Source organism: Musca vetustissima, unplaced genomic scaffold (genome assembly GCF_032173495.1).
Source record: "Musca vetustissima isolate MV318-11 ecotype Yass unplaced genomic scaffold, APGP_CSIRO_Mvet_v1 utg14404, whole genome shotgun sequence".
Taxonomy (NCBI): domain Eukaryota; kingdom Metazoa; phylum Arthropoda; class Insecta; order Diptera; family Muscidae; genus Musca; species Musca vetustissima.
In genome coordinates, this window is record NW_026888788.1 from 65,769 (window position 1) to 80,966 (window position 15,198).

At 31.4% G+C, this 15,198-nt stretch overlaps 1 protein-coding gene across 1 annotated transcript in view; it reads left to right on the forward strand.

The window, feature by feature from the left end:
- LOC133336606 (protein late bloomer) overlaps positions 1 to 13,550 on the forward strand; it is a 45,520-nt gene extending 31,970 nt beyond the window's left edge. Inside the window, exons 3-6 of the mRNA XM_061544889.1 lie at positions 7,067 to 7,240; positions 7,676 to 7,837; positions 7,903 to 8,100; positions 13,479 to 13,550. Coding sequence (XP_061400873.1) covers positions 7,067 to 7,240; positions 7,676 to 7,837; positions 7,903 to 8,100; positions 13,479 to 13,550 — 606 coding nt within the window. The remainder of the gene's footprint in view (positions 1 to 7,066; positions 7,241 to 7,675; positions 7,838 to 7,902; positions 8,101 to 13,478) is intronic.
- Positions 13,551 to 15,198: the final 1,648 nt, after the last annotated feature.

A 15,198-nucleotide genomic window follows, 5' to 3' on the forward strand; every position in this document is an offset into this window, starting at 1 on the left:
ATATTTAGAAAAAGCTCCCACACATATTTTCGTCAGATTTTGTATAAATGGTGCATTAAAGCCCCTATATTTCTTTCGATTTCCACGAAATTTTGCAGAGCGTACTGAATTGAGTTTAGAGTGATGTGTGTGATGTTTCATGAAATCGGTTCAGATTTCGATATAGCTACCATATACAGTTTCAACCGATTTTATGTTAATGGTGCACAAAAGACATTAAATATTTCTCCGATAGCGTTAGAACTTTGCTCAGGGTGGGAGACAAAAATACTTAATTATAGCTGATTAGTTAAAAAAATTTAAGAAAAGCCTTAAATTTGGGGTACCGCTATTTGTGAGCTACCGTGAAAAAATGGCCGAGATATCTCATTTTCAATATCAAACATACCAGAAGTAACATTAAAATAATTTCAGAATTTCTATCTTCAATATTGCAAGCTTTAGTTTTATTACAGGAGTGTCGTTACGTCCGTTTGAATTTCTTTAATAAAATCGCTGTTTGATTAGATGAACAATAATCAAACAAAAATTCAATTTCGAATTTTTCTGTAGTTACGTCCGTTTGTATTTATGATGACGATATACTTCTCTTTTTTTTGATTATGAAAACGTGCAGGCGACATCAAACTTATATCGTAATAATTTGAAAAATGTATATGGGAATTTTATAAAACTAACGCAGAGGTCGGTAACCAAGTGAGAGAAGCTACGGCGGCTGCTATTGGGCCCAAATATCATCATCATTTCAAATGATCGCGTACTAGCTTTAGATGTTTTTTGTACTGGTGTTCAAACTGAAGTGTCTGCATATTAGACAGACGAACGAGGATTCGAGATAGGAGGGGGAAATGTTTTACAAAAATATTCCTCATTTGATTTTAGAATTCCAAGTCATGACTTATGTCGAATTTGTCCCACTTGCTTTTTAACATACTCGCCAAGGGTTTTTAACCTTATAGGAATTTTCCACCCACAGACCTTAAGTTTATGTTAAGGTCCTATCCAAGTTTCCCAGAAATTGTCCGCAAATTGTCAGCAAAAATGTATTCCAGGATCTCAGAGTAGATTCCCCGACAGGAAATTACCGTCCCATGTATAGTATTTTTATGTTTCTACATAAAATTTGTAAATGCTTCAAAAATCTAAACGCATTATTCAAAGTTCATTAAACAATGAATGAACTCAACATTGTTCTTTATTTAATAAAAAAAATGCCCCAAACACTCTGTAAATCCAGTCTCAAGCGTCGCTATCCAAGTCATATTAAATGCAGTAATAATAACAAACAAATTAAATTGGATATGTGCAAATTACTTCTCCCCTCAAAAGATGTAGAATAAATTGATACAATATAACATAGGCGAGGCCGAACGATGGAGAGAAGAACAAGAATTTGAAAAAAGGCATTGTATTTCAATTAAAAGTCATTCATCCATTTAAAGCTTATCGTTAGCTTTGTCGTTGTTATTGTTTACGCTACGAATATGTATATATATATATTAATTGAAAGAATATTGCATAAAAACAATAACTCGGATAAAAAAGTAGTTATCAATAGTATACTGAATTTTATAATATTAATATATTAAAAATATGTTTAAATGCTTATTTTTTTATTTTCAAGACTTATATATTTTGAAAACAATTAATTATAAACTTAAAATATATACCCAGTTGTTCAAAAAATACCAATTGTCTGCAGATATATAGTTATATAACTAGTTACTTGGAGATCTAGTTACTTTATACCCCAAAAAGTGACACAATAATGACTGTTGGATTTATTTATCGATTGAAAAAGTTGTCTAGGTATATCATTCCAAATCAGTAGTTACTGATAATGAATAGGGTAATGAATCGAGTATGAATACAAAACTAAACAGAACAATTGTTTTGTCGTTTTGTTTAGACTTTTTAGAAATTTTCGGAATTTTAAAAGCAAAAATCGAATAGAAATGTGTTTTCCGCAAAAATATAATTTCAATATTCACATAAACTACAGATGATAAATCGGAGGTAAGTTTTTTTGTAACACAATATAGACCAATGTAATCCTTCTACAGGCTTTATTTCCAGATTTCAGAAGCCCCCACAGATTGACAGATTCTTCAGATATATATATATATATATATATATATATACATATATATTGCATCAAAAGCAAAACGTTGTTCTTTTAACCCAGATAACGCCATAGATTTTATATTCAAAATATTAAATTTAATTTTAAAATATAAAAATTTTATTACTAAAAACATATTTTAAAAAATAGTGATTTAATTTCACTAAAAACAGTTGATATAATTTATGACTTCTTGTCAGATTTTTTAAAAAATTCCAATGATATAAAATCATAAAGACGGAGCATTACACAGTCAAAGGAAGCAAGTAATTTTATTTATTTTAAAGCATCCTATCGCAATTTTATTACCTGAAAAATTGCATGGAATATTATTTCTATTCCGATATGTATTTTTGATTTTGATGCGTCTGTTTTCCCCTCAACTATTTTCCCGTAATGTATTTTGTCAGAGTTTACTGTTTTCCATATTTGCAAAAACAAACCGATGTTAATAAATGTATTGCTGAAAAAGTTCTTCACAATTCGGAGATTTTTATTTATAATTCTGTTTTGTTTTTAATATTTTCTTCATGGCATAATTATACAAGGTAGTCTCATGCAGTCATATGTTTCCAATTTTTTTTTTATAAATTTGCCTTTGACAGTATTCAGCTTTCAAAATTTAAATGAAAATATCTTCCTTCGAAATGTACGCATAATTTATATTTATAAATATTTTGAAGTTCCCTGCCTCTACAACTTATAACCATAGTAAAATATTGAGAGAAGTGTTCAGCTTTAGAAAATATATTTTGTTTAATTTATTGAAAATATGCCAATCGACATACATAAAATTTTATGGAACTTATTTTTAATATTATTAAAAATTGATAGATGAGTTCCAAATTAGAAAAGGTTGCGATCATAAAATTCTCAAATGAGACTAGCTTCTGTAATTATGCCATGTATTTTGTTTTATTTTTGACATTTATTTGTACCAACAGGTGCTCCATGCATCAGATTACATATTTGTCATTGGACAAGGCACAATAATCAGGTATTCCATTTAGCGCAGCTGACGATTCGATTAACAGTCAAAATTCGTAGATTCTACTTGAATTCGATGTGCTATGTCGTGTCGATGTGCTATAATGTGATACATCACATTATAATTACATCATGTTATTTGAATTAGCCGTGCAATGTTGCCAACCATGAGAAATGTCAAACCCCTTTTAATGGGACAATGTTTTGACAACTCACATTTTATGTATTTTTTAAGTTCTTAAATGGCATTCACATTAGAACTTTTTACTGGATTAACCTACTTTATGAGGATTTATTTGACATATATACCATGGAATTCACAATTGAAATCCCCTTCCTTCAAAAATAAGTGTCTACCATGAAGTATTTCGGGTTCTCAGAGGAGAAACTATTTCTTGATATAAAATTGTAAATTGTCGATACTTTTACTAGGCCCATAAAATACCTCATAACAGATAAAGTTCAATATATGTTCGTGTTAAAACATAGTTCCACAAAAATGGTCATCAAATTTTAAATATTTTGAATAATGCGATATTCAATAGAAGTATGTAATTAGGCAGTTCGGGTTCTTAGAGGGGCCCATCATTGGATTACACCTTATAATATCCACAATATTGAGGAGGGTAACATTTAACGTTTCATATTTTGGTGAAGCCCTCGGATTTCAATTATGTTGAAGCGTATACATGCATTTTCCGCAGAGATCACCGATATAGGATGTTTTGAGCTCTATGTAGGTACAGATTAAACATGCTCTATTTATTTAAATCATTGACATCCTGGTTATAAATTCTTTGGTAATGTTTTTTTTTTTATTTTGATATATGAATGAGCAATCAAACACGCATGTAGGAATGATGCATCGAAGTAAGTATGCATTTCTTGTTAAATAAGTAATTTGTTTGATAAGATAACAACAAACTTCCAGTGTTTCAAATTGATGTTCGGGTAGCGCTTATTCACCTATACGGAAATGGTCCATGAATTTAAAATAATGACGTTTGCAAAGGTTAGCGGTAACACCTTTCAAACACTCATCATCAGTCGTTTTACCCAGAATGAAGGCGTTTGTGAATAAACCGCAAAAGAAAACTATTTCACGGAATTCCAGACAAAATGGTTTAAAATGTGTGGCTAAAAGGCAATACACAATATATATATTTTTTTATTTTTTACAACGTAAACAATTACAAAACCGATAGTGTTAACTAATTATAAATGAATGGCGAACATTGTGGGCGGTATCAATTAATAATGGCCACGTGTTGCTAGGATACATAGAATCTCAAATTGCTAGAATGCTAAGTAAACTTAATTACAGTGATGTACACGTATATCTACATAGAAAATCACGGTCTAGAATAATTAAATGCTTCGTGCAATTTTCTCAATAAACAAAACGAAAAAAAAAACAGAAATTTGTATGTAACGAAATATTGCACAATTTACAAGTTGTGGCATACTCACAGACTAGCTACTGCAGTGTTGAAGTGCAAATTGACCCGAAGCATCCCACATGGCGCAGCAAAAATACCACAGTCGATTGGTCGTGATGATCTTTGAATGAATTTAATTACTTAAATGAATATCATACATGAATACATCTAAGAGCTTGTATGGTTTCCATGGAAACACAGACAGACAGAAATTCTCAATTCGCGATCTGTTTTAATTAAACAAAAAGTTATGATATCTTCGTAATTCCATATGGTTCAATTGCTTGACTGTGAATTATTTGGGGAAAAAAACAAACGACCATATGAAAATAAAATGATCGAATCCGATTTACGAAAACATCAATGGGAGGTCATTATTTATTTTCATATAAAATAATTTTGGATTCCCCATTATTATGTTGTTTGAATTAGAAACAAAAATAAATAAATAATATGCTTAATTTATTGTTTCATATTTATTTTGAAAAAAATATTGGTTTTAAATTGTATATTTTTCAAATGGGAAAAATAAATATTTTATCGTGATTTTTTCGGAGAAAAAAACAATAAAAATTAACGGTAAACAAAACGGATCGATTAATCGTCAATGGTCGAATTTTTGATACAGTACACAATAACTTCGGTTCTACTTAGGGTCACACTCACACATTTTCTAATTTTATGGTTATATTTCCAGAAGCAAAACATGCGGTGTAAAAGTGCGTTCAGATCACTCATGCACACTCGTCTGTCATTTTTAATTCTAAGTTACACTCTCCCACACTTACATTCAATTTAGTTCTGTTCAACACTGGTTTAAATATAATCCACTGGATTTGTGAACATGATTAAGCTGACGTATACGATATGGAATTCACATTTAAAATCGAGTGGATTTAGTAGTTTAAACGTGCTCTAAAAAGCCGGGAGATGTGATTTTTCTGTAAAAAGGTAGTACAAGTTGGCTATTAATTAAAAATGTGTATTACGTATTATAAATTTCACAGTAAAGGTGCGTTTAGAATACACCTTCTATTTCGATTCGATTTGTAAAACGAGGTGCCAAATCCTAAAAGTGCGTTTGGATTTACCACTCGATCTCAAATGTCAATTCCATAGCGTATACGTCAAATGTAATCCACTGGTTTGAGTATTAATGCGCTCTAACTGTTTAGACTGATATTAAGTTCAATTGTCAGCTGTTATTTGCTTATGTATCATATACATGAACATTTCACTGGCTTCATAATTTTTGTGGCAATTTTTATCAATATAAACTCTGTAGTCTAAACACGCCTTTAAAATGACTCGATTAACGAAATCTCGAAAATTGGACATATGTTTCAGACCAGCACAGCAGCAAATTATTAAACGTTTGCTTCACTTGGAACCTGGACCTGAAAAGTGGGGACATAAGAGATGAGTGGTAAATTTATATGTTTTTTTTTTGTTTCGATCATCTGTCAAGTTTTTCCTTATAATATTTCACATGGTTGGCAACATTGCACATCGAATTCAAGTAGAAATTACGCACTTTAACAGTTCATCGAGACATCAGCTGCGCTAAATGGACTACCTATTCATTGTGACATGGTTGGGTCGTTCCGGAACGAACTAGTTCAATGGAATTATTCCACAAAAGGAACCATCGGTACTAAGGGTATGTTCATTTTTGCCTCTACCAAACATGTATGCATGTCGCCAAGTGGATACTTTTGACTCTGACTCACTGTATATACATATGTAGCAATGCCGTTGTATTAGGATCATATTATGCATGCGAAATGCATTAACAATTCCCACAATGTTTTGATTAGAAAATACACAAATTCCAATGCACACAATTACGCTAGCGAATAATAATTTTTGTGGAATTTCTATTTCGAGAATAATATAAACAAACAGTTTGCGGGGCGAATGTGTAAACACCCACATTTCACGCCAGTGTACACTGAGAGTTTTGACAGTTGTTTTTTATTTATTTCTAATTGTCCAATAATAACGAATAATTTTGTGGATGCCTGATGAGTGACAAATAGGGAGTTATAGATACAATTTGACAGATGGTCGGGTAAAAAACAAATGTTTTTGTTTTGATACATCACTTTATTATTGCATAATGTGCGGAATTAACTTCAGAACATGAAAGAGTTTTCTATCAATCGAAAACGCTTTCGATTTTCCTTTGAGCACGGTTTTCAACTGGATAGACTGTAATTGGGTATTTTAGAATAACTTTAATAAATAACCTGATTCTTGACATACTGTAGGTATTTAGAAAGTGTAAAAGATTCGCTCCGATCGAACTTTTTTTAAAAACATGTTTTCTTTTCTATTTAATTTTTTATTAATTTTTATTTTAAACGACAATGCTGTCTATGTAAAAGTATTAGTTATTGAAATTCATTCATAAACCTTGTAACAAGATATCTAGCATTATATGATATCCAATGTTAGCGTTTGTAATTTAAATGTGTCAATAATAAAATGTTTGCTACTTTTTTCATTTTCATTTCAGCTATTAGCATCGGTTCTAATTGGTTTCGGTGCCTATGTGATCTGTACCAATGACACAAACGATATTGGCACTATGGGTGCCTATGGTTATATAGCCATTGGTGTAGCCACATTTGTGGTCTTTATATTTTTAAATGTTGGCGCCATCCGAAACAATGTGTGCTGTACAGTGACGGTAAGAACAAAGCGAAAAAATTAACTCAAACTAACCACAAAATATATAAAATTATCAAAGCGGAATATTAGTCGACGTCTAGCAGGACAAGATATTCTGTAATTTATAATTAATTTATTAGTAATTAAATTTATTTCACTTGAAATTCCAATTATTCCATTTAAAATTCGAAATGGTTCAGTATTTAATTCATGGACTTACACTATTAATTCCAAACATTTCATATCATATATTATAAACGAATTTAGAATTGAATTATTTCAATTACAAAAATAATCCTTGAATTGTTTCTCGAATTTTAAATTGAATTGTGATGAATTACAATTGGAATTTTATAATTTCAATTCAAATGTTTTGAATCAGAAAAAGGTGTTGAAATAACAAATGAATGTTTCGAAACGAGTTTAAATTGAGTTTTTTTAAATACCATTACAGTTTATCATTCTTATGGTGCTGGTGATATTGGCTCAAGCTGTTGTTGCTTTCTTCATGCTAGCTGGCAAGGAATCGGTTGCCTCCAATCTTGCAAATTCTCTGGATGCCACATGGGAGAGGGAACTAAAGGAAGAAGGTGCTATGTCGATTTATGAAAATTGGGTAAGTATATTCACTATTATCGAATACCATGGTATCGAATTCATTTTATTATTCTATTTTTGCAGTTTGAATGCTGCGGCCGTGCCAGCCCTCAGGATTACATTGTTGCCGGACGTATGCCACCAGAAACATGTTTTGTGGGTCATGATAAAAGCATGGCTGAAAATCTCATTGAAAGTGGTTGCCGCATCAAATTCGAAGATTATTGGTTGGAATTATTGGGTATCTTCAATATTCTGGCATGTGTTTTAATTGGTTTGGAGGTATGTTCACAATTTAGGAATGCTGCTAAATTTAAATATTATAGGAAAGTGCAATTAGATCAAAATTTGGCTGAGAGCATACCCGAGTTGATATTATTTAGGAATGAGGATATGTAAAAAATATAAATCTACATATGTTAACGAATTTTAAATTTATACATGAATGATTGTGGTACTTGGAAAACTGGTAATATATTAATGTTTGCTTTATGGCACAATGAATAGGTAGTCCATTTATCGCAGCTGATGTCTTGATTAACTGTGGGTAATTTCTACTTGAATTCAATGTGCAGTGTTGCCAACCTTGTGAAATATTATATGGAAAAATTTGACAGATGGTCGAGACAAAAACAAAGGTTTTTGGTTTGATACATCACCTTATTATTGCATCATGGTTTGCTCTGTTCAATTTGTCAAATATGTTCAAAATCGATTCTTTTTGACTTTTATTTAACTGATACAAACTTGACTTATACCCACCATAACATGATAAATATGTAGTCTATTTAGCGCAGCTGATGACTCGATTAACTGTTAAAGTGCTTAATTTCTACTTGAATTCGACGGGCAATGTTGCCAACCAACAGATGCACTATGGGTAAAAAGTATGATTTTTTGGCATAAAGTCAATTTTTTTTGTTTTCATATTTTGAAATGTAACTGATTTCCTAAATGTAGACATCCATATTAGAAAAAAAACATTCAATATCAATGGGGTGGCAACCCTTTTTTGCTGGCGAGCTTTAAAAGTCAGCAGTTTGAAAGTCACATTGTTTTGGTACAACTGGCGGTAAAAATCAGCTAAGTTCGAGTGCTTGTAATTTGACAAAATTGAAACAATTAAAATGTGTAATTATGGAAAACGTTAGTGCAGGTATGTAAAATTAAGACGAGATGCTCTTTTTGTCATATTTGTCTGTTGTTGTAATACTGTGAAATGTTTTGTTTATGTATAACTTTGTATAAAATCTATACATTGTAGTTTTGTTCCGTGGAGTGTAACTTGTGAATGGCAAAGCATTGCAAAAAGGTGTAAATGCCAAGTTATTAACAAAAGTGTGTTAATTAATGGGTAACTAGCCTTTTTTTGTGCCTCGTGTTTTTTACTGATAAACATGTGTTTGCCCATGCAGCGCTTATTGAAATTTGGAGCAGCAAAAATCGCTCAGAAGATTCACTTATGAAATATGTGTTACAGAATATCAATAATATCAGTTTAAATGAAGACCAAATGCGTTTGATATCGAAACAAGTTAAAGATTTTGATAGTTATATAAAAAAGCATTTGCCAAAGTTCAACCGTAAAATTATAATTATAGTAATGGATGAGCAGTATGTTTTTTCCCAAACAAAATAGGTCGCCCAAAATTAAATTATGAACATGCTGGACCTAGGCTAAAAAGGAAATTAGCCTCCGAAGTTAGTTCACAAAATATGCTATATCATTGCTGCTACGGTTTCAGCCAAAATATTCAACGACAGAGACATGGCCTTTGTTTTGAATAAATCAGTCAGTAATGGAAATATAGCCGAAGTAAGGAACAAACATTTTGTTATATGCAGCAATATGAAATAGTGCCACAAATCATATGAAAATTGGTAGGTCATCTTAGGAGCATAAAAATGTATACAAACCAAATTTCACTTCAATAGCTTTAAAAACAAAAAAGTCGGGAAAAATCGGCCGATCGGCTATATGAAATAGTGCCCCAAATCATATGAAAATTGGTAGGTCATCTTGGGAGCATAAAAAATGTATACAAACCAAATTTCAATTCAATAGCTTTATAAACAAAAAAGTCGGGACAAATCGGCCAGATCGGCTATATAGCAGCTATATGAAATAGTGCCCCAAATCATATGAAAATTGGTAGGTCATCTTGGGAGCATAAAAAATGTATACAACCCAAATTTCAATTCAATAGCTTTAAAATTAGAGTTTATGCCAAAATAAACGTAAAAAAACCATAGTGAGATGGTCGAGACAAAAACGAAACCTCCTACATGGAGGTTTCCGCCACTTTTTATGCGTTTCAAACTGTTCATGATATTGACCACCAAACTTTATTTTGGTGGAAGCTGTGTCTACTTTAATGTAAAAAAATGTGTAAAAACAGGTTGAGGCGAACCAGTTTTTTTATGTTCTCTATCTCTTTGTGATTAAGCCACTCATTTCATGGTCTTCGTGTCAAAGTAAAACTAGAAGCCAACAAAATAGGGACTACGCCCCTTATGTATCATTTTTCAAAATTTTCACTGCATCTACCTTTAAATGATGCTGACATTTTGAAGCTCGATTTTGAGTGTTTTTTTTAATTTTACTTCTAGCTTTAATACGCAAACAGGAATTTCTAAAAATCGATTATAAGATTATTGTAGTCGCGAATCTGAGTAATTTGATATATATTTTGTGTATGTATTATGCACAGCTTCAGAGTAATACTCATCCGATGGTGAAAATTTTGTGCGATCCAATTTATAAAAAACCTATTTTTCGGGCCAAATTTTTAGATCTGTCAACTGAATGATATGGGTACCCGCGATCAATAAGATTTTTTACGTTTCGGATGATATAAAATCTTCTTCGTGAAATTCCATCCACTAGAACGGCGGGAACTGGCCTTCCAAAAACACGAAATTTGGCAAAAAATGTTTTGGAAAATATCGCGGATTTATTTGCGTTTTCTGTGGATCATTTCCGCTTCAATAAATGTCCTCATGCGGATTTTGATCTTTTTCGAAAAGAGAACTTTAAAAACTTCAGCCGAAAGAGAGATGTACCCAATTATTTCAAAAATATCGCAAATTAATCGCGTTTTACGAGTTTTTGGGTACTTCATTGCAACATGTGGCACATCTTAGCCGTCAAATGAAATTTCGCAAAATATATATGGAGTGGAAGATAAACATCAGTACTTCCTGGAAACCGCATGCGCATCAAATGATTTACGCGATTTAGACGCAATTTAAAATAAATATTTCATAATATTATTTTATTTTAAGATTTATACCTATTTATAGAACCCCAAGATTTATCGGAAGGGTCTTGACATAATACACAAGGCGTATACTTAAAGACAAAAAGTAATTATTTTTATATATGCCAATTATTCGGCGAAAATCGGGTAAAATAGCAGAATAACCCCAACATTTTTTCTGTAATTTCTTGTACAGTGTGTATGTCATTAATATAATGAAAATATTGATGTAATCTGCTATATATTTTTTTATTTTTCTCATATTTCGCGAAGATGTGCGTGTGTTATCGCGATTATTTTAATATATTCATATTCTTATTTTACGGAGGAAGATCTATATCAACGTTTTTGGTCAATATAATAAACGGAGCAATTTTAAGATTTTTTTCTTATGCCCAAAATTAAAACCTCGATAACTTTTGCGCGCATCAACCAAAAATTTGATCGCGAACGGTTTCGGAGTCAGAATATTTTTCTCTATATGTGTACCAAAAATCATTGATGTGCCACAAGAACAAAAAAGCTGATTTTTTGAAAATGGAATATTAAAAAATTGGCAATATTGCCCATATGTATATGCTTTATCAGAATAATATTCTATGCCGATTTGCACATGTCCGTCTGTTGAAGTGACGATAGAGATCGCAATATTTAAGATAGAGCTATGAAATTTTGTACAGACATTACTAGGAAATGGCATATATCTGTCCACATTTTGGTGTAGGCCCCATATAGCGGTACTTTGGGTATTTTGAAGATTTTAGACACGTTTTCCAACCGAATTGGCTGTAATTTTTCATTTTGGTTTATCATGGTATAGCACATCTCCGTACCAAAGATTATTAATATTGACCCAAGTTTCAGGGTAGCTCCCATATAGCGGTACCCCTAATATTCGGTATTTTGGACACGCTTTTCAACCGAACTTGCTGTAATTTGGTATTTTGGGTTCACTTTGAATACCACATCTCCGTACCAAAAATCATTAATATTGACTCAAGGTTTAGGGTAACCCTCAAATAACGATACTCTCCAATATTCGGTATTTTGAAGATTTTGAACCAAATTGGCTGTATTTTTGTATTTTGGGATCTCATTGACCCAAGTTTCAGCGTAGGCCCCCTATATGGGTACCCCTATTATTTGGTATGTTGGACACGATTTTCAATCAAATTGAGTGTAACGGGCGGTTCGAACTTTTTTACTTGTTATGGTTTTAGTCGTTTACCAACCGAGTTAGCTTCCACATTTCGGGTTCCTCGTTGTAAAACATCTTCATTGCAAGAAGTTTTCAATATCGGTCCATGTTCCTTTTTTGTCGGCGTTTTGAATGTTCTGACCGAATTTTGCATCCTGTTTTTCTATAGTTTGGAATTTCTGTTGTCTCACACTATTCAGATATTTATAACCTGGAATTTATGTGATAATATGTTGACATAAGAATTTATGATTTTAAATATTTCAAATGCTTACAGCATTGTGGATGACATAAAAAGATAGACCCGGCCTGAGCCTTTTATATTCTTAAAAATATGGCCCGATGGATCGTAGGGACTATTTAATTTGTCTTTTCTTGTTATATACTTTGGGGATATAATATCATATAATATTCGAAAGTTTTAAATTATCAATAAAACATTTAAGTTTTTTGGAACTTCCGATCAGTTCAACAGTAGGAACAATTTTAATTATTATGATGCACAAATAATATGGGAATCCAAAACTATGGAATTGTTTCCCTGGTGTTACGATTGTTTCTCAAAATTTATACGCAAAGGGGAATGTTGAGTCTGAAAAGTTCTCCAAAATATTTCTATAAATTAAAATAACACCAATTAGTTATTAGTTATTATTACCAAACTCAAATTTGATTTAGCAATTACCATGTATTGTTTCAATAAATTCGAATATTGATTGACTAATCAGAGCTTGTTCATTTGCCTAGAGTTCGGGTTTTTGTTTTATTTTCCCTTATCAGTAATTAATACGAGAAGCCAATAATTTTGCATTGTTGCATTTGATAGACATGGATTGGAATAGAGTTGCCAAATGAAATACGATGATGCCAAAGTGTAATCCGATGTTGATGCATCATCGATTACAACAAAACTACTCTTGTACTGATATGATATTTTGAAAATATTTTCAAAAAATGCAACTATTTACACAACTTAATGCAGAATATATTCAAAAGTAAATTGCTCGACAAATCCACAACTCTTTTAAGAGCCAACAAAAAAAACATCCTTATGACTATATATCGGAAAATGATACTAGAAACATCACATAGGGCTATGTCAAAGCATATACCTGAATAATCTAATATTTTTTTTTTCTAATATATAAAAATAAAATCTATTATATTCATATTGATTAATTTTTTTTTGTATTTCTTTTCAGCTTATACTGTCGTTTATTGCCTGCTGCTTGTGTGTCAGTATTCGAAATGAACGTCGAAGAACGTATTACTAAATGAGGGCTGGATAATGCCTAGCCACTTGACACAGAATGCCTTAACATGTGTATTTTATTTAGTTAATAAGATTTTTCAGATCGGCCTGATGCAAATTGAAAAACAAATATTCAAACAAAATTCTGGTCAATTGTGAACCGAAGCTCAAACAGATACCGAACACATGGACAAACAAAATCCACTGGATCGTCCATTTCTATTACTGTTTCCTATTTATTTGTGAATGTCTTATTTAAAATTAATACATCCGTTATTATACTTGTAGTCATACATACATACACATGCGTGTTATGTAACTTTAGAGTAGTTTAAAAAGTTCATCTCATTTGTAATCAGAAAACTCTTGATATATATAAATATTTGCCCTAAATTGTTAATAATATTCGAGCAGCTAAATGGAAAAAAATATGTATATCCTTTTTTAATGAAGAAAAAATGAATTTGAATTAGCTTTAATTGTTTTTGTTAAAAAAATCAATAACATATTTAACTGCGTTTCAAAAGCCACACGAATAAAAATATTTTTTATATTTTTAAATATTACATTTGTTTTATTATTCTTCTTTACCCAATTTATTAGAAACAGGACTTTAATTATTATTAATAATGATAATTTTTAACATAAAATAACCTTGATAGTCAGTCATTGTACTTAGCAGAAATTTCCAAATATATGTTTTGTATAGTGGATCACACTGGGAATAAGCAATCTAATTTGGAAAGTTACATTTACCGTTACAGGGTTTGTTGGTTATCCCGTCTTTGCATAGTGATGGAAATATCCATCATACCAATGATTGCTCAACAAAATATTTAAAAAATGTGTTAACTTTTTGTAGACCGTATATTTTGCGAAATTTCATCTGATGGCTTAGATGTAGGGGAGGCTGGAGCACCTTCGGCAATCGCGTTTACGATATGAAGCTCTCACCGTACACCACTAGCACATAGGTATCGAATATAAAAATAATTAACTGTCGCAAAGTTTGGTATGTCCAGCTAATAAACTTTTTTTAGATGCACGGTTTTTTGTATTTTTACAGATGTTTTTGTAATGTTTCCATTCCATTTCGTAAGTATTTCGTGCATAAAACTTTTAATATTTTGTTACGAATATAACTTTAGATTTAAGTTAATTTAGATGAATTCCGTTAATTTAAGAATTTGAATTGTAACGTAAATTTCTACTAGGCAGTTTATTCGAATAACTTCACAACAACTACTGTATAGATTTTTCTACATCCTTCCATTTCCTCTTTCATTGTCTATTTTGTTGTTGACGTACAATTCTTGTTAAACGTCATCATTGATGATCGCTTAATTCCTCTTTCTTTGTTACTCCCTCGCCTGTATATGTGTTGTTGTTATTGTTCACTCAATGTAAATTTGTATGTGTTTGTTGCATTGGTAGATTGTTCGTAATCTAGGTGTTACCATATCGTCTAGAAACTTCTGTAGCGACAGGCAATGCTCATATAAATAGGGGAAATGGCAAGGCAGTTAGTTAGTGGTGGATCAGATCGCGAATTGAAACCGTCAAGTAAAGTGCAAAGTAAAGTTGTGTCAATAAAATCATTGTAATATTCGTAATCAGAAAGAACCCGCGTTTTATTTTGTACGAACTGTATTGGGAAATAAAACAACGTC